The sequence below is a fragment of the Podarcis bocagei genome (assembly GCF_964188305.1).
Source record: "Podarcis bocagei genome assembly, chromosome: 2".
In the NCBI taxonomy this organism is placed as follows: Eukaryota; Metazoa; Chordata; class Lepidosauria; order Squamata; family Lacertidae; genus Podarcis; species Podarcis bocagei.
In genome coordinates, this window is record NC_138126.1 from 65,812,353 (window position 1) to 65,832,841 (window position 20,489).

Here is a 20,489-nt window from a genome sequence, read left to right on the forward strand (position 1 = left end):
AGAAAAGCAAATAAAATGAAATTGGCTTTTTGAGAAATGAGGAAACATAACTAACAGCAGGAGTTTGGTGCAAGGAAGGAAATACAGAAATGTGTGAGTTATATATCAAAATAGACTCCAAAAACTATAAGAAAATCTCTCTCTCTGTGCATGGAATTGTCCACCTATTGTGGAAGCTCCTGCATTGGCTATAATACACACACATGGTTTTCATCATTGTTAACAAATACAAATACAACCTACATACATATGCAATGGCACTGTACAAAAATATTGTACTCTAAGACTTTTGATATTTAGAGAAACTGAAATAATAACTATTCAGATAATATTGTTAAAGACACCTCTTGGTCTGCTTAATATCTGAGATCAGGTCTTTATTTGAATTGAAATGATTGTTTATTCTATCAGTGTTTATGTGTTGTAAACCACTTTGGAATTTTAAATGTTTTAAATAAACTAGGGAAATGTTATTAAATAAACCAATACAAATAAACATGTTGCAGATGCCAAGAGGCTTGGAGGGTCTCTGCCCCAAATCACTGAGTGGCGGGGTGGAATGCACCTTGGACATTATCACGATATGTAATGAAGTTGTGTTTGTTGTCGTATGCATTTATGAGGAAGAGAGAGCAAAAAGACCTGGAGAAACAGCAACTCTGAGTCTCTTACGGCAGCTAAACCTACAAAAGACACAGGGCAAGGTGGCTTTGTTCAATATCGGCAATAAATAGCTGTTTCAGGTGCAGTTCTGTGTCTCTTGACTGTCAGCTTTGTTCATTATTGTCTCTGCAGCAATACTATGCTGTTTTACATTCTACTTTACACTGCAGCTGTTGCTATCTCAAAACATTGTGCTGGCAAAAGACTTCTAACACAGTAAAACCATTTCAATGAAACATCCAATAGATTTCATCAAAGGTTCACACTCCTGGCTGACCAAGTGGCTGAAGCCTGGAGAGATGCTTGCTATTAAGAGAGGCAGGGAGAACCACAGTGGATGCAATGGACTAAATTTCTAAATATACATATTTTTGTGCTGTCTGCCACAACGCTCTCCATTGAGAACCAAGAAACTTCAGAATATTTTAACAACCTAGCTCCCAGCCACTGAAACCATCCATGGCATTGTATTGATTTTGTAGTCCGCTTTTTAAAAAAAGAAGAAGAAGAAAAACTGGCGAAATATGTTGCTATTAGGAGAATTAAGAGCTATGTTCTTCCTAACTGCAAAGATGTGGTCTTCTTAAATGCAAGCTTTGCTATGACTTTTAAAACTCTAATTCTCATCCCTGGAACAGAAAGCTCTTTCTCCTCTCGTGTTTAGTGCATAATTGCAATTAACATTAATGGAAGGTTTGTACATACACCAGGAGAAGAATGAACCTCAGAAAATCTAGCAACAATAAGGATCTGTGTCTTCTAAATTTCACTATACAGTACACAATGAGGGGCCATCTTACCATGAAGTAAAGCGTGCATAATAGATATGTGTTTTCGAGATTGCCGCCCTGCATAAATCCACCAGTGTCTTGGAATCCGTGTCCCTATTATAACATGCAAATTGCTGCTGCAGACAAAACTCTCTCTTTTCCCCTAACAGTCTGATTTCACATATACTGTACTGACGTATGCATTCCTAACCGTGCGTATGCCAACAGTCTGACTGACAACAAGAATCTGTCCATTAGCGAAGACTGTCTTGCGGACTGCAAATCTGTCAGCAACTTCAACATTTTCAGTTTATTTATTTGCTTTTAAAAAGCTGCCTTATCAGCTGAGGGTGGCTGGGATGAGGACATTTTGCAGTGGGAAAATGTCACAAGAAGAGCAAGTTAAGAGGCCCCTAGTTCCCTCCATCATGCCAGTCTTCCTCTTAAAATTGCAGTCTTAGTGTAGGAGAGAAACAAGGTCTCCACCCCCCCCCCAAAAAAAAAGAATGGAACCACGTACAGTGGTATCTCGGGTTAAGTACTTAATTCTTTCCGGAGGTCCGTACTTAACCTGAAGCACCACTTTAGCTAATGGGACCTCCCGCTGCGCCACCGGAACACGATTTCTGTTCTCATCCTGAAGCAAAGTTCTTAACCCGAGGTAATATTTCTGGGTAAGCGGAGTCTGTAACCTGAAGCATATGTAACCTGAAGCGTATGTAACCCGAGGTACCACTGTATAATAAACAAAACCTCCACTGCCCCAGAATCACATAACTGTTCCAGAACAACATGCAATGTACACGTAGTTCCGCTATTGGAAAAGATAATTTATTTAGGAAATGCAGTGTGTTAAGGCAGCAGTGTTGCTCTTTCAGTAGACCTGAGAAATGGGCCCACAAAAGATTTCATTTGCCAAAGGCTGCTATTGGGCTCTATTAAAATCTGTGTTTTGCTACAGGTTATTCGAAGATTAAGGGTCAAAATAGACAGTAAGGAGCGTAAGATGAGCCTGCTGATCAAGCCAATGTCCCATCTAGCCCAGCATCTTGTTCCCACAGAGGCCAACCAGGTGTCTGCGTGAAGCCCGGCAAGCAGAACAGCATCTAAAGCAGGGGTCAGCAAACTTTTTCAGCAGGGGGCTGGTCCACTGTCCCTCAGACCTTGTGGGAGGCTGGACTATATTTTGGAAAGAAAGAAAAAAAAATGAACGAATTCCTATGCCCCACAAATAACCCAGAGATGCATTTTAAATAAAAGCACACATTCTACTCATGTAAAAACATGCTGATTCCAGGACTGGATTTAGAAGACAATTGAGCCAGATCTGGCTCCCGGGCCTTAGTTTGCCTACCCATTATCTAAAGGCAGCAGCCACCCTGCTTTCTTATTTTAATTAATAGCATACATTAGGGAGGAACATCTGCATTTAGGACAGCAGCATCTTCCCTCACCAGCCATTATCCCAACCAAAAAACCCTCTGCACTAGTGGTCCTTCTCTCACACTAAAATAAGTGGGAATTTTCATCGAACACCCTACGCCTGCATGCTGCAATCCTGACGAAAATTACCCCTATTCTGCCTTTTTTATTCTTAAAAACAACAACACATCTAGTGTCTTGTAAATTATATTCTAACAGTGTAATCCTAAACATGTTTACATACAAGAAGTTCAATGGAGCACGAGGCGTCTTCCCCAGCAAATATGTTTAGAAGTGCACTTTATAGTGCAGGATCAGGCTATGTATGTTAATAAAAGACTATTATATTGATATTTAATTATGTATTTTATTAGCTTAATACCATCATTTCGAAGTGGTGCACAACAGGGATAGAGCATCAAATCAGAAAAACACACTTAAAATGCCTGTTGATTTTTTTAAAAAGGATTTACTGTGCCAGTCATCCCCATTTATTCCATGGCCTTAAATTATACCACAAAACTAGTGTTAAAAAGTCGGTAAGTGTCCTTATATTCATAGATAATGGGTAGTAAATCCCACTGTATTCAATGGGTCTAACTCCCAGGTAAGCGTGCCTAGGATTGCAGCCTAAATGTTGGGTTAAAATAAATTCTTAGGTCATGAGATATATAACAAGATCAAATGCAAAACATAGTTTCAGATTACCAGGGATTAAGGGCCAGATTAGACAATATGCAGGAGATCTATGACCAGGAGAGGCATCTGTATTGGATTAGAGCAGAAATAATGTTGGGGCAGTGTGTGCTTCAACACCCACACCCCACCCTAGTACAGTTTACCAGCAAAGAGTAATTTGGAGGTGGGGGAGCCTCTGGAAAGATATTTCTGTTAGGAAAATCTGTACAGTCTCTAATCTGGAGCAGTAATATGTTCCAGAGCAGGGCCCTCCTATGTGCATTTTCTTCAAAACTAAACAAGTTTATGCACACTTTTAAAAAATGCATTTACTATGAAATATGATTCAACTATAAATCACTCTCTCTTCTGAAGCTGCTATTAGAACTGTAAAGGAAAAAGCACTGGATGTACTATGGGATAATACTTTAATAGGGGATGTTGATGGGAGAAAGGGCTGAGGGTGGAAAACCCTTCTCCCTCCCAATTCTGCTTCCATAATCCTATTAGGCCCCCCCTTTTGGTTGCTTTTAAGTTAAACTTAATTGGAAAATCTGATCTCGTATTCTTCTATGTCTCATCTGTTTTGGTTCTAGGAATCTAGGTAAAGGTAAAGGGACCCCTGACCATTAGGTCCAGTCGTGAATGACTCTGGGATTGCGGCACTCATCTCGCTTTACTGGCCAAGGGAGCCAGTGTACAGCTTCCGGGTCATGTGGCCAGCATGACTAAGCTGCTTCTGGCGAACCAGAGCAGCGCATGGAAATGCTGTTTACCTTCCCGCCGGAGCGATACCTGTTTATCTACTTGCACTTTGACGTGCTTTCGAACTGCTAGGTTGGCAGGAATCTACCTCCATCCAAATTTAGATTATGTACAGTATGTACATAATTTTCAGAGATGTGCTCCTTTCAGGTCCTTGATGGAAGATTCTACTTTTTCTTACCCATTTCCTACTTTTTTCTATGCTATATGCACACAGGCTTGCATCAACTAAGGATGCAAGGAGGCACCAATTTTCATCTACCGGTAGTCCTGTCCTTGTTGTAATCAGCATTGTTTCTGTTCCACTACAGAAGCTTCTGCTAAAACCTACATTGTTTGTCTCGCTATCCACTATGGCCAAATTTGACATAATTTCAATACATTTCAGTAGAAGGGAAACATCAAAAGCAATGCAGAAAATAACACAATTAGTTATAACATTTACAGATTAAAAGGGGAAAAATGACAACAGTGAATACTGCCCATCTTCTCTTGTGTGGTTTCTATTCCTGACCTATGACGAACAGGAAGGCTGTGGCAACTTCCGCTCCCGTTTCCATTTCAGACAGAATCCTCTAACATAACCACTGAGTCCCACATTGAGCAAAAGATTCCTACACTGCAGAGGGTTGGACTAGATGACACTTGTGGCCCCTTCCAACTCTACAATTCTATGATCCCTAGCACCAACTGAGTCCTATCAAAATTAGTGGTGCTAAACAGAGTAAGTTTTAGTCTTCCACTGCCTAGTTAACCTAAATCTAAAATCTGTGTAGGGGAATCCTAATTCAGATATCCTGCCCTTTTAACAGCAATGAAAGAAGAAAGCAACAATGCTGCTCTCACCTCCCAGGAAGAGGCACTTGTTATTCTGTAAGCTCTTTAATAATTTCTCCATCTTGGATCTGCCATCTCAAGAACCGAACAAACTTATTAATAATGACATGAGAGCATCCTACCTATTGTCCTCTCCTACCCTGGACCCTAGGTGTTGCCTAATCAACACCACCAGTACCATATGAAAGAAGAGAAATGTAGTTCCTCTTCTTGCCTGTTTCCTCTATTACCATGTTATCCGCACACAACTCCAGTTACTGCACTGGTGACCTGGTCTCTAGGTGTGGTCTGTAGCATTTGAGGGATGAGAGCAGACAAAAAGACTGCAAAAGTTAGGGAAAGATTTTTTTCCAGCTGGAAATATAACAGGCAACTTCCAGCACCTGTGGTATATATGCCAACAAAATCCTAGCAACCTGAGCCTGAACATTGGGTCTGAACTATCCACCTACAATGTTGATAAAAGCTTTTCCAACAACACAGAGAGAAAACAACCATTAGATTTCAATAAACTGCAACAATGATCAGCAAACTCCTTAGAAAGCAAGCAGCTTTTTAGCAGATGACAAAAGCCATGCAGGGGCAGGGGGTGACCAATGGGACACCCAATAGCAGAAGCTGTAACTACAGGCTAGCTGTTACTTAGTCCCACTGTGGTATTTTAGCAAACCGTATCAATTCTTTCCAAGGACATCCTAATTCCTGAAACAATAGTTCTGTCTGGACAATGAGACTTTGTGTGGTGTTCAAGGAACAGATCCGGGTGATACTTAAATGATGGGGTAGTGTTTGTGTTTTGTGTGTAAGTAAGACTGGTGTCCTGTATGGCTCTGCAGGACTTGGCTCCATTTCCGTTTTTTCAAAGCCACAGAAGATAAAAGGCCCTGATAAACGTTTCAGCTTGCAGTTAAAAGGCTGCTCTAGAACCCTCAAACCACTGAGAATCAACATTCTCGTATCTACATCAAGCTGTCCGCCTTCTTGGCGTCTATAAACTTACAATGGCATACAATGTGGCAAACAATGCTTTTTAAATCAGTTGTGAATGCCTTGAAACAGTTCTCCTGGAAAGGAACAAGCACTATCATATCTTTATTCAGAACCCTAAAATAAAATAAGAATGCATGGTTTACACATAGGACAATTTTGCTCAAACATAAAGAAAACACAATCGCTGGGAAAGCCACTATCGCATAAGCTAGCCCCAGATTACCTCATTCACTCAGTTTCTCCCTACCCCTTCATTATCCTTTGATAAGATGCTCTGAAAAAGATATGGGAGACAACACACATACCCCAAGACGATGCTCAAAATACGCCAGCCTTGATTTTGTCAAAACGAAGAATCGTACTTTAAAATTGGAGGGAGACGTCCTTCTCTTTTGCTGAGACTTTTTGATCAGCTCTTCTTCAAGAAGAACACCGTTGTTCATTGTTCGTCAAGTAATGGGGGTCCTTCCAGGATGGAAAGACACCTGCCCCAATACCAGAGCCCATAAGCCTGGGAAAGAGAATTCATGTGATAGACACTGTTGTCTTTCACAAAAGTGGATGCAAAAAGCAGCGTAGGTGCTTATCTTTCCATCTGTCATTCAGGCAGTGCTGCTCAGCTAGCTTCCTTTCTGATGTAAAAACCATAACCACATCCTTTCATACACTGTCACCTGAAAAGTGCACACTATATTATTTTATATGCTCATAGAAAGGGAGGTGGGAATGAATAAGAAAAAGAAAATGGAAAGGTAAATCAGGCACCGGATTAAAAAAAAAAAGCCAAGAGACAGTTGCTTACAATTTACCTAATAAACACAATAATAATAATAAAGGAATGAATGTGTAAAGCACGAGCATTAGGTCTGATGAAGTCCACACCTGCTATTTAAGTAACTGATAGGTCTGATGTTTCCACAGAAAGCCCTTCAAACTTGCATGTATTGCTGTCATCTGAGATTTATTAATTTATTGTATCAGGTATGACCTAACTTCTCAATATCTCCCCAAAGAAGATTGTTTAGAAAACCTTTCCCAAGAGCTTAAGACTAAATGGGACATATTTGAAAAAGGTCAAAACAAATATATAGCCAGTTCTAAAGCATTATTGCTAATTGTTCTATGTTTATGTTATTTTATTTGAAATACATTTTTTAAATGTTTTGATGGAATTTTTTCATATGTATAGTTATTACGTATTTTAAATGGATTTTTGCTTGTAAACTGCTTAGAAGCCATTATGGCTGTATATAAATCATCATCATCATCTTATTGCTGATTGTGTTTGATATATAGGTACCCTTATTGCATATTGTATTTTATCACTGGATTATGGCACTGACCCATGACAGGGCCTTCTTGGAAGTGGTTCCCCATTCATAGGATGCCTGCCCAGGTGAGGAGCATCTCTCTCCCTCATTATTAACTTCAGGAGGAATTTAAAAATATTTCTGTTCATCAGACATTTGATAACTGAAAGATACTGTTCCTGGCAACCGTGAAATCACCTGTGATAATATGTGTCTGTTTTTAGATTATATATATATATATATATATATATATATATATATATATATATATATATATATATATGCAGGTTTTGGTGTCTTCGGGTGTCTTCCCGTGTAAGAGTTGGGGTGTCTAGGCGACGTTTCGACGAGGTCTCACTCGTCATCTTCAGGCTGGTGCTTTCGGCTTCTAGTTACTGGAACAGAGCAGGATCTCAGTGTTTGAGTTCCTATAAATACTGTTGAGGGGGTGTGGTGTATGGCCTCCAACGTTCTGGGCAGAGAGGAAGTTCCCAGGTTAGTGTGTCTTTTCTTCTTTTGTTCATAAATTACTTGAGGGATATCTTGAGTGATTTCTTGAGTGATATTCTGAGTACCACTTAGGAGGGTCATTAGGTGTGGATTAGTTGCTAAAGCTTTCGTGTCTTGACCTCTTGAGCTTGTGAAGAGTTTTTTCTGAGAAGATGGCTGTACTGCACTTAGTTGTGCTCTGGCTTGGCTTCGTGTATAGGGGCGAGCTGTGGTTTTGTGCCCTGTGCCAGCCAGATCTGTGTAGGGATTGCAGGGGGGTGCAGCATCCGGAGGTGCCACTATGGTTTGGCTACTGGATGGTGTCTGTAATTTATCTGTGGAGAGGGTCTGGGTTTGGGTCTGGTGTGGTTGATTGGAGATGGCGTTCTGTGTGCCTCTGGTTCTGGTGTCGGTTTTTGTGGGGAGGGCTATTTTCCAGATGTCTGGCAGGCGGGACGTATCGTCACGCTTGTTCATGTTGTGAGGGTGTTTCTCTATCTCGATGGCTTCCATGATTATTCTCTTGTGGTGGTGTTCCATGTTAAAGAGCAATTTGGAATCTGAAAAATTAATTTCGTGTCCTGTTTCTTTCATGTGTTGGTAAAGAGAGGAAGTTTTTTCTTCTTTTTTGACGGCATTCTTGTGTTCTGCGATACGTGCATTTATTCGTCTGTTTGTTTGTCCAATGTACGTGGCTGGGCAGACTTTGCAGGGTATTTCATAGACCCCTTGGTTTTCTAACTGGATTTTATCTTTGGGGTTTCTGAGGATATTGGCTATTTTTTGGTTGGTGCAAAAGGCTGTTTTGATATTGTGTTTATGGAGGATTTTGCTAATTTTATCTGTAGTGCCCTTGATATAAGGAAGGAGGGCCATGCCATTGTTTTCTTCTGTGTCTTGGTTTTTGGGGGGTGTTTCTTTTTGGATTAGCTTCGTAACCCTGTTTTGCTGGTATCCGTTGGCGATTAACACATTTGAAAGATTCTGTAACTCAGTTGTCAAGTGGTCTTTGTCAGCCAGGCGTTTGGTTCTGGAGATGAGAGTCTTGGCTACGGAGTTTATTTGTGCAGGGTGGTGGTGTGATTGTGCATGTAAGTAGCGGTTGGTGTGTGTTTTTTTCCGGTAGATAGTGTGTCCTAGGGAGCCATCAGGTTTTTTGTAGATTAGGACGTCAAGGAAGGGAAGTTGGTTGTTGGCTTCTATTTCCATAGTGAATTGTATTTTGGGGTGTAGGCTGTTGAGATGTGTGAGGAAGCTATCTAGTTTTTCCTTCCCGTGTGGCCAAATTACAAAGGTGTCGTCAACATACCTGAGCCAAAGTTTGGGTTTGTGTTCTGACTTGTCTAAAGCATTGGTTTCAAAGTGTTCCATGTACAGATTTGCGATGACCGGTGAGAGGGGTGATCCCATAGGTGCTCCTTCTATCTGTTTGTATCTTTGTCCATTGTGGATGAAGTACGTGTTGGTTAGGCAGTGGTTGGTCAGGTCCAGGATGTATTCGGGGGGATTGTATTTGTTTTGAATGGCTGTCAAGGCTTCATTAATGGGCACTTGTGTGAAGAGAGATACAACATCGAAGCTCACAAGTAGGTCGTCGGGATGTAGGTTTTGCTTCTTTATTGTTTCTATGAACTGGAAGGAGTTTGTAACGTGTGAAGCGATAGATTCTGCATAGGGCTGAAGTTGCTTAGCGAGAAATTTAGCGAGATTTTGTAGAGGTGAGCCTATGGAGCTGACTATTGGTCTGAGTGGTGTTCCTTCTTTGTGTATCTTGGGGAGACCGTAGAGTTTGGGGCATCTGGATGATTTTTCTCTGGGGATGATTCTTAGCTGGATTTCCCAGATACACAAGATACACAAAGAAGGAACACCACTCAGACCAATAGTCAGCTCCATAGGCTCACCTCTACAAAATCTCGCTAAATTTCTCGCTAAGCAACTTCAGCCCTATGCAGAATCTATCGCTTCACACGTTACAAACTCCTTCCAGTTCATAGAAACAATAAAGAAGCAAAACCTACATCCCGACGACCTACTTGTGAGCTTCGATGTTGTATCTCTCTTCACACAAGTGCCCATTAATGAAGCCTTGACAGCCATTCAAAACAAATACAATCCCCCCGAATACATCCTGGACCTGACCAACCACTGCCTAACCAACACGTACTTCATCCACAATGGACAAAGATACAAACAGATAGAAGGAGCACCTATGGGATCACCCCTCTCACCGGTCATCGCAAATCTGTACATGGAACACTTTGAAACCAATGCTTTAGACAAGTCAGAACACAAACCCAAACTTTGGCTCAGGTATGTTGACGACACCTTTGTAATTTGGCCACACGGGAAGGAAAAACTAGATAGCTTCCTCACACATCTCAACAGCCTACACCCCAAAATACAATTCACTATGGAAATAGAAGCCAACAACCAACTTCCCTTCCTTGACGTCCTAATCTACAAAAAACCTGATGGCTCCCTAGGACACACTATCTACCGGAAAAAAACACACACCAACCGCTACTTACATGCACAATCACACCACCACCCTGCACAAATAAACTCCGTAGCCAAGACTCTCATCTCCAGAACCAAACGCCTGGCTGACAAAGACCACTTGACAACTGAGTTACAGAATCTTTCAAATGTGTTAATCGCCAACGGATACCAGCAAAACAGGGTTACGAAGCTAATCCAAAAAGAAACACCCCCCAAAAACCAAGACACAGAAGAAAACAATGGCATGGCCCTCCTTCCTTATATCAAGGGCACTACAGATAAAATTAGCAAAATCCTCCATAAACACAATATCAAAACAGCCTTTTGCACCAACCAAAAAATAGCCAATATCCTCAGAAACCCCAAAGATAAAATCCAGTTAGAAAACCAAGGGGTCTATGAAATACCCTGCAAAGTCTGCCCAGCCACGTACATTGGACAAACAAACAGACGAATAAATGCACGTATCGCAGAACACAAGAATGCCGTCAAAAAAGAAGAAAAAACTTCCTCTCTTTACCAACACATGAAAGAAACAGGACACGAAATTAATTTTTCAGATTCCAAATTGCTCTTTAACATGGAACACCACCACAAGAGAATAATCATGGAAGCCATCGAGATAGAGAAACACCCTCACAACATGAACAAGCGTGACGATACGTCCCGCCTGCCAGACATCTGGAAAATAGCCCTCCCCACAAAAACCGACACCAGAACCAGAGGCACACAGAACGCCATCTCCAATCAACCACACCAGACCCAAACCCAGACCCTCTCCACAGATAAATTACAGACACCATCCAGTAGCCAAACCATAGTGGCACCTCCGGATGCTGCACCCCCCTGCAATCCCTACACAGATCTGGCTGGCACAGGGCACAAAACCACAGCTCGCCCCTATACACGAAGCCAAGCCAGAGCACAACTAAGTGCAGTACAGCCATCTTCTCAGAAAAAACTCTTCACAAGCTCAAGAGGTCAAGACACGAAAGCTTTAGCAACTAATCCACACCTAATGACCCTCCTAAGTGGTACTCAGAATATCACTCAAGAAATCACTCAAGATATCCCTCAAGTAATTTATGAACAAAAGAAGAAAAGACACACTAACCTGGGAACTTCCTCTCTGCCCAGAACGTTGGAGGCCATACACCACACCCCCTCAACAGTATTTATAGGAACTCAAACACTGAGATCCTGCTCTGTTCCAGTAACTAGAAGCCGAAAGCACCAGCCTGAAGATGACGAGTGAGACCTCGTCGAAACGTCGCCTAGACACCCCAACTCTTACACGGGAAGACACCCGAAGACACCAAAACCTGCATTCCTGTACCCGTGAAAATCTACGAAAGCAAATATATATATATATATATATATATATATATATATATATATATATGCACTGCAATGATGAAACAATTAAATTTAAAAATTACATGACATGGGAGATTTGTAATTAGGGCTATAATACTATACAAAATTTCCTAGGAATAAGTTCAATTGAATTCAATGGTCTTTACTTCTGAGCAGAAATGTATTGAATTGAACTGTTAATAAATACATACAATGAGCCCTCGTTAGATCAAACCAAAGTCCATCTAGTTCACACAGTGGCCGACCAGATAACCACGGGAAGCCGACACACAGTACATGAGCACAACAGCACTCTATTTCAAAGCAGCCAAAGGGTGTTACTAATTTGCTCTGAGAAGCAGAATCCTGAATGAGGTTTTTTTATCCCTTCCCTTGTTATTTCTCACACCTAAATCACTGCAGAGAGTGCTGTTTGCCTCATCGGGCACAAAAAAACAAGTACAAAGAACATTAAAAATACACCTCCATTGAGGTTTGCACCATTTTTTTATTCCAAAAAGTATTTTCACTTTTTCAGCGCTTTCCATATAAGAATTTCACGAAACCAAAATAATAAAGACAATGTATGTATTCCTTTCAAGACAATATCACTGCTGCTCCCTACTGCCTAAGAGAGGCATAACACAAAGACAAATGTAATTTAAGTGCTGTATCTTATATTAACATAAGACAATACCACCTACCAGAATGAATTCTTCACTTGTAAACATTTGGCTGTAGATATTCTCCTGGTGCTGAACATCCCGAGACATGACTCTGTTTTTATTACACTGTTGGTTTATACACAATGTATCCAAATTCCAAGCTCCTTTGCATTGTGTTAGAAAGAGAATATTCGTAACTTCTATAGAAGGGTTGGGGAATCTCCAGACCATGGGTTCGATGTGGCCCTATGGAGCCTGCCCACCTGGCCCCTGGGACATATTTGGCTCTGCCCTTGGGCTGCTTGAGCTTCTTATTAGGCTGGAGAAGTTTCCCTACTCCTGTTCTGTTTTGTTCCAAGGACTATTATGCAAAACCAGTGTGGACCAGTGGAAACCCGATAGCGCATGGGCCTCAGATATGTGAAAGCCCACAGACCCAAAGAGGGAGCTCTTTTGGTGGGCATGGCAGAGAGCATTCTCTGTGGCAGTTTCAAAATTGTGGAATTCCCTCCTCACAGATTTCTGTAGCTTGTGTTGAAGACACACCTCTTTACCATGAGCTTTAATTGCCAGGGTATTTTTGTGTCAGTGCTCACAAATACTCTGTACTGTACTGCCACTTTCCCCCTCCTTTTGCCAAAGGCAGCCATTTTGTGCTGACACACACACAGAGCAATTGTATTTCAGGACCACCTTTATTTTTTTACCCCAGAAAGCATATATGCATATATTAGAAGCCATTCTATTCATGAGATCGCAATTTGTTTTTAATTGTTTTAACATAAATTTTTAAATTGATGTAGCCCACCCTGGGATTTTATGGTAACGGGAAAGTAAGAAATTGCAGAAGCAGCAGTATCAGCAATGTAAGAAGTTTCCTACAGAAGACGACTGCCGTCTTTGGTTTTTGTGCTGCAGGGAAAAACGCGCAAGCGCCATCTAAACTCAGCAGTGGGACAAATGCTGGTGGATCATATTTTTGGCACGGTCTCCTCTGAGCTTCTCCTGCGATCTCACCCCTTCAATGATGAGACCAGAATCACAAAGTAAGCGCGTGGAAGAATGGCCAGTCTAGGAGACTCCGCGTTCTAATATCTATGGCAAAGAAGATGACGAAACCTCGTTGGATATCAAGAGCTGCCAATTCTGATTGGCCCAATCAGAAAGCAACTCTTTCACTCCGCCCGCGGTCAAGTCTATGGCTGTTGCTCCCGCCCTCCGTCTTTTCCCCTGCCTGTCGTCCCGACGCGTAAGCCAATAGGGAGGCAGGAAGCCGGAAGTGGCTCTGTGCCGGTAGTTGCGGGGAGGGAAGAAGCGGAGGGAAGCGAAGCAGGAACGGAGGCGGCAGCTGCGAAGGGAGACCAGGTGAGTTGCGTCGTCTGCAGAACCAGGTAGGGCCAGGGCTCCTAAAGTGGGGGGGGGGAGATGTTGCGGGGGGCGGGGTTCATTTTGATTTTGAACCGCCATTTGCCCGCCGTTTCAAAAGCTCTGATCTGCCCCTCCCTCTAAAAATGTTCGCCCACCTGGTTCGCTTCGCCACAGGGTGAGAATCTAAACTGCTACTTGAGCTGGAAGAGCTTAATAAGAGACTTTATTTTCCTTTCACGACAGTGAAAACGCACTAAGGTCGACTCAGCCGCCCATATTACATTAAAAAAATACATTATATTAAAAAGACATTATATTAAAAAGACATTAAATCCTTACAGTCCAGAGAAGTCGAGTCAGGTTATCTTTAGGCTCCAGGCAAAAACATTCCTCCTCTTCCAGGCCTTTGGCTAATTAAACAATCTATGGGCATTCAAATTTTCTGTGTGTGATTCTAATTATTGTTAAGATGTTACATATTTTTGTTGTCATTTTATTTGTATGCCGTCTTTCCATGGTTAAAACCATGCTCAAGGCGGCTTACAGCGAGAAAAGGTGTACATCAGGCATCCCCAAACGTGGTCCCCCAGCTGTTCTGGGACTACAATTTCCATCATCCCTGACCACTGGCCCTGTTAGCTAGGGATGGTGGGAGTTGTAGTCCCAAAAGAGCTGGAGGGCCGAGTTTGGGGATGCCTGGTGTACATAATCGCAAATGTAGCAGAAGTAGCTGTAAATAAATTAAAACATATCAAAAAGACCACAACCAACATGAACAATTTCTGCATTAAGTCATGAAAGATTTAAATGTGCAAAAAAATTGTATTGACCAAAGCCCCTAAAAATAAGCCCAACACAATGGTTTGTTCAGAAAGCTCAGATTTTGTAGGTGCAGTCATTCAGGGCTCCACCCTCTCAGGCCAGGAAGGAAGGGAGCAGCTCTTCCAGAACTCACAGCCAAGATTTGTTTTTATACCGTAAACTGTTTTGTAGTACTTGGATGAAGGGCAGTATGTCAATTTAATAAATAATAACAGTAGTGTTTGTTACTGGGAGGAATTGTTTTGGATCAGGAAAAAGCAAGCGAGGTGACTGTGTGTTGCTCCATTATCCATGAGTTGGAAACCATGCTATTTAAACATTTAACTGGGAGTAAATCCCATTAAGTCCCATATATCTTTAGGTACCAAGCAAAAACGTTCTTCTTTAAAGAAGCTTTGGCTTCTGTCTGTGGCCTCTTAGCATGGGGTGGGGCTATAATGTATTTTTAATGTAATATTTTAATGTATTTTTGTTTTGTTTTAATGTAGCTATGTGGGCTTTTGTTTTGAGTTGTCTTTGGCAAGAAAAAGTGACTGATAAATTTACTAAATAAATAGTAATAATACTTCTGAATAAGTGTGTATATAAGATTGCACTCTAAATTCACAGCACGGTTGCAAAATACATGGATTTATGTAATGTAAGCTGTGGTGTCCATGTAATTTAAAGTGCTTTCTGAAACAAGTTCTGTTTCTGAAATATTGCTGAATAGTTGCTGCCTACCATTTCTGTCAATATTTCATTTTATTTTAAATTATGTTTGTTGTGAAACATTCAAAGGAGCCCAACTAAGTAGCTCAGGCTTCCTCAACCTCAGCCCTCCAGATGTTTTTGGCCTACAACTCCCATGATCCCTAGCTAGCAGAACCAGTGGTCAGGAATGATGGGAATTGTAGTCTCAAAACATCTGGAAGGCTGAGGTTGAGGAAGCCTGAAGTAGCTAGTAAATATTTTTCTTAGTAATTTTTCTCCCATAGCAGGCCTAAAAGGAAAAATTAAGCAAACCATTTTCTTCTAGTTTATAAATACTTTTCTCTCTAGTTACTGGTATTAAAATATGGTAGGTTTGTTTGTTTGTTTGTTTGTTTGTTTGTTTGTTTGCTCTAAAACTAACATTCTAAATAATTGTTCATTATTTTAGTGATTTGATCTTCCACAATGGGTGAACCTCAGCAAGTGAGTGCCCTCCCTGCACCTCCAATGCAATATATTAAAGAATATACAGATGAAAATATCCGTAAAGGTATCACCCCGAAGCCGCCGCCACCAATTAAAGATAGCTACATGATGTTTGGAAACCAGTTTCAGTGTGATGAACTAATTATTCGACCATTGGAAAGCCAAGGCATTGAGCGATTACATCCCATGCAGTTTGACCATAAGAAAGAACTGAGGAAACTCAACATGTCTATCCTGATCAACTTCTTGGACCTTTTGGATATATTGATAAGGAGCCCAGGCAGCATAAAACGAGAGGAGAAACTGGAAGACTTAAAACTGCTTTTTGTTCATGTGCATCATCTTATAAATGAATATCGACCCCACCAAGCCAGAGAGACATTGAGAGTCATGATGGAAGTGCAGAAACGTCAGCGTTTGGAAACTGCAGAGAGGTTCCAGAAGCATTTAGAACGAGTTGTTGAAATGATCCAGAACTGCTTGGCCTCTCTGCCAGATGACTTGCCTCACTCAGATGGAGGGATGAGGATAAAAACTGAACCTTTGGACCATGAAGACAGTCTCAGTTGCATTGGACAGAATGACCAGCAGAGAGCAAGCTCTAACCTCAAAAAGGATCAGGTTTTGGATAAAGATGCAAACATGTGTAGCATTATTGATGAAATGACATAAAGACTCTTTGGAGACTTATTTTGAGTTAATAAAAGTTATTGGGAGTGAAAATGAAACTGATGCTGAAGAGTTCAGTAGAGTTTGAGATTTTCTTCTATGCTGCCTTTTGATAGTGATACTTAATGAGCAATCATGGAACATGGTCTGTAAGAGACAATAAACTCTGATTTATTTTTATAGTATTTCAGTGTGCACTATGTTTTTGTCTACTTGGCTTTAAATAAAAGTAAAACTGATAGATGGCTTTATTCTGGAAAGCATCACTTTTGTCATTTATTACTGCCCAGATTCCGCTGATAACTCATTTCCTGATTGTGTGGGGGAAGTTCTGTACTCTGGTGGTTTTTTGTTTCAGTCAGAGTAAAAGACTGAATATTGCTAGACTGCTGCAAACAATGTTATGCCATATATAAGCAAAAAAGCATCCAAGAATTTCCTTTCTGAATTTTAGTTCATGAATTGAAGTAACTGCTTTTGGTTTAACACAACCTTTTTAAAAAACACACACACACGAATAAATACCTAAATGTTTCCTGTCTGTTGAGATGAATGTACTTCTAAAAATACTTCTGTTTGTCACTAAACGTTGCATCATGCATGATGGGCCCTACGATCATGACACAAGATTCCATTATAGTGCTGTTCCAGTGGGTCCCCCAATACACTAGAGCAGCAGTGCTGATAAAAGCAGCAGTAGGTCAAGAGGTTTTTTGTCTTTAGAATATTGGATAGTTCAGTGCTGCCATGGATACAATTCAGGAAAGATAAGAGTGGAGGTGGAAACTTAGAAGTAGAACCAGCAGCCCAAAATGGATAGCAACCCAATGTTGGTACTGCGGGGAGAGGGGTTCTGCATGAAAATCAGCACCTAGAGTCCCACTTCCACACAATGGCTACTGGCTCTCCTGCCAATGGACTTCCTACGTATTTCCCCCTCTTTAAATTAGATTCTTTGGATCAATGTGTTCTAATTTGAATCCTCATGATTTTATGAAACATTGTTTCTTTGCCTCAGGAATGAAACAGGAGTGTGCATGTATTAAACATTTCTACTAACTTCACTGTGTATGGCAGGTTTTTTTTCGTTGTCATTCTTGTGACATTAAGGGTTCAATCATACTTGCAGTGTTTTTCCTGTGAGTTGGCAAAAGAGGGCAGCACCTAACTTGCAAATTATGATTATTTTCCTCATAAGTACAATATTATTCTACCCACTTTTTTTTAAAAAAAATGAAGAAATATCTTAGTTGTGGTTTTGCCACGGCATGCTATGTTGCTGCCTTCATAAAGAATGCATTTAGTCATATCATGCATTAGGGACATAAGTAAACTAGTTTTGTACACCAAGTACAAGGAGAACCATGTACCCCACCTTTAGATCCTTGGAAGATAAAGGTGGTATATAAATGTAATAAATATGTTTCTCTGCTTTGGGGTAATAGTACAGTGACACTTAAAAGCAGGGTGAAAACTAAAGCCTTAGATGCAAACACTTTAAATCAGCTGTAGGATGAAGTAGTTCTCTTCCTTTTCTTCAGGAAACAGCTGAAAAGCATGGTCATTCTTAGAATGTCTTTTACAGTGGTACCTCGGGTTAAGTACTTAATTCGTTCCGCAGGTCCATACTTAACCTGAAACTGTTCTTAACCTGAAGCACCACTTTAGCTAATGGGGCCTCCTGCTGCTGCCGTGCCACCAGAGCACAATTTCTGTTCTCATCCTGAAGCAAAGTTCTTAACCTAAGGTACTATTTCTGGGTTAGCTTCATAACCTGAAGCATATGTAACCCGAGGTACCACTGTATATCTGTTGAATGTAATGATTCTTCCTTCCTAGATGGTCCCTGGTGTTCAGAGTTGTGTGCTTGATGCTAATATTGCAGTGCACTTTTAGTGATGCCCAGCCATAGCAAATGAGATGAAATAATTTAGATCTAGATTTATTTGTAGAGATAATTCTCTACAAATTTCTCTTCTTATCCTGAAGGAAAGCTCTTAACCCAAGGTACTATTTCTGGGTTAGCGGAGTCTGTAACCTGAAGCGACTGTAACCCGAGGTACCACTGTACTAAGTGTCTCCCGGAGATCTTGGCCAACAATTGCTTTTGCCAGTGGGTAGAGGGCCTGGTGACAAATTCTGTGCTTCTTCACACTCATCCTGACACAGTTGCTTCCCACTCACTGTATTCTGGGATCGAAAACCATGACTATAACTGTAGGAAATTAAAGAAAACCCCTTCCATGTGATTAGGAGATGACAATTTTGAAAACTTAACTAAATAAAACAAATTAGCATGCATAGTTTTGCATGTCTCCCCTCAAGGCAGGGGAGGCCAGTTAGCTTGGGGGAGACTGCATCCCCAGTCAACTTCCTGCATACCTGCTGATAAACAGGCTCTTCATACGCTCCTGAGAAAGTGGGAACATTTAAAAGGACTCCTTTTTTATATATATAAAAAGGAACAAAATAAAGTGATGATGGAGCATTAGCTTCAAAGCCACTGGTCTGGACCACAGTTAGCTGAACTGCCATGCCTCCTTTGTCCACCATCTCTGGGTGTTATTGTTTTGTATTTAATTCCCACACACCCATGTGACCTTAGGACGGGTATCAACCAAATTAAAAGCAAAATTATAGAAGGAAGAGCTCTGAATCTTGGCTAAGAGTGAAATAAGTGGGAATCCAAAAACTAAGAGGGCCATGGGTTCCTCAACCCAGTGTCCTATGTGATATATTTGCACTTTGGAATGAAGGGCAAAATACAAATTTAAAACAAACAAATAAAATGTATTTAATCAGTAAATAAATAATTATGTATGTCTTGGCTAGGGAAAATGTCAAGGGTTGAATCAGCATGAATATAAATACCAGTCTATTCTTGAAATCAGCAATGGACAGGTTCCTTTTTTCTGTTTCATACAGGATGTGGTTTCAGCAGGCTCAAAAAGCTAGACTGAAACAGACAGCAATGGTACAGGGCTGTTTTGCGAGGACTGACTTGTGACTGTCCACACTAGGTTTGTGCACTGGGTATGGGTTAAACTTTTTATTGAGTTGAAGGAGCAATGAGATGAATTGCTATTTTCTTCTCTTACAAAGTAAGATAGGGACACGGGTGGCGCTGTGGGTTAAACCACAGAGCCTAGGACTTGCTGATCAGAAGGTCGGCGGTTCGAATCCCTGCGACGGGGTGAGCTCCCATTGCTCGGTCCCTGCTCCTGCCAACCTAGCAGTTTGAAAGCACGTCAAAGTGCAAGTAGATAAATAGGTACCACTCTGGCGGGAAGGTAAACAGCGTTTCCGTGCACTGGTGGTTTGGAAGCTGTACGCTGGCTCCCTCGGCCAATAAAGCGAGATGAGCGCCGCAACCCCAGAGTTGGCCACGACTGGACCTAATGGTCAGGGGTCCCTTTACCTTTACAAAGTAAGATGCTACTTTTTCGTTTCTCCTTGGTTAAGAAAAGCAATATTATGCTGAAATTACCAATATATTATTCAGTACATTGCATTCATTATTTATTGAATTTATGGATTTTAACATGGGCTGCCTCCTGGGGGTTGGGGAGGGATCTATTGCTGGTGGCATTGCTATAAACAATTTATGTTAATCTGAAACTAAATCATTAGTGCATTGTTGTGCACTAATAAAAATTGGTGGTGCTGTTTAGCTGAGAAAAGCATATCTTCATTAGCTATCCTCTCAATATTGTCTGAATTGAATGCAATATTTATTTATAGTTGCTCATGCAAACCCCAGTAGTCAGTCAAAATAAGGCTTTGGAGTTCTTTAAGGCATTCACCATGTTCAGAAATCAACATTTATTGTGCATTGGATTTTATTGTGCACATGCACTAAAGTGCCATGACTTTGGTTGCTAGTAGTGACCAAAATTAAATCCCATTGATTTCAATGGGACTTATATTAAAATAATGACTAACTTGCCTCATTTAAGTGATTGGAACTTAAGCTCAATTAACTTAGCCTGGAGCCAACTCCATGG

The 20,489-nt window shown here is 41.0% G+C and overlaps 2 protein-coding genes across 5 annotated transcripts in view; one reads left to right on the plus strand and one right to left on the minus strand.

Annotated features, from left to right (window-relative positions):
• Positions 1–14,281, minus strand: part of ITK (IL2 inducible T cell kinase) — a 38,936-nt gene extending 24,655 nt beyond the window's left edge. The window contains exons 1-2 of one of the 4 annotated variants that reach the window (XM_081181170.1): positions 14,155–14,281; positions 12,487–12,611 (exon numbers count right to left, since the gene is read on the minus strand). In XM_081181170.1, coding sequence (XP_081037296.1) covers positions 12,487–12,555 — 69 coding nt within the window. In that variant the 5' untranslated portion in view covers positions 12,556–12,611; positions 14,155–14,281. Of the gene's footprint in view, positions 1–6,430; positions 6,697–12,486; positions 13,226–13,255; positions 13,492–14,154 lie in introns of those variants that run through there. The other 3 variants (XM_081181169.1, XM_081181167.1, XM_081181168.1) reach the window with 3 other exon arrangements.
• Positions 13,667–16,670, plus strand: MED7 (mediator complex subunit 7). Its single transcript, XM_081181171.1, has 2 exons — positions 13,667–13,812; positions 15,779–16,670. Exon 2 carries the CDS (start codon positions 15,796–15,798, stop codon positions 16,486–16,488), a length of 693 nt encoding a protein of 230 aa, XP_081037297.1. The 5' UTR covers positions 13,667–13,812; positions 15,779–15,795; the 3' UTR covers positions 16,489–16,670.
• The last annotated feature ends 3,819 nt before the right edge of the window (positions 16,671–20,489 follow it).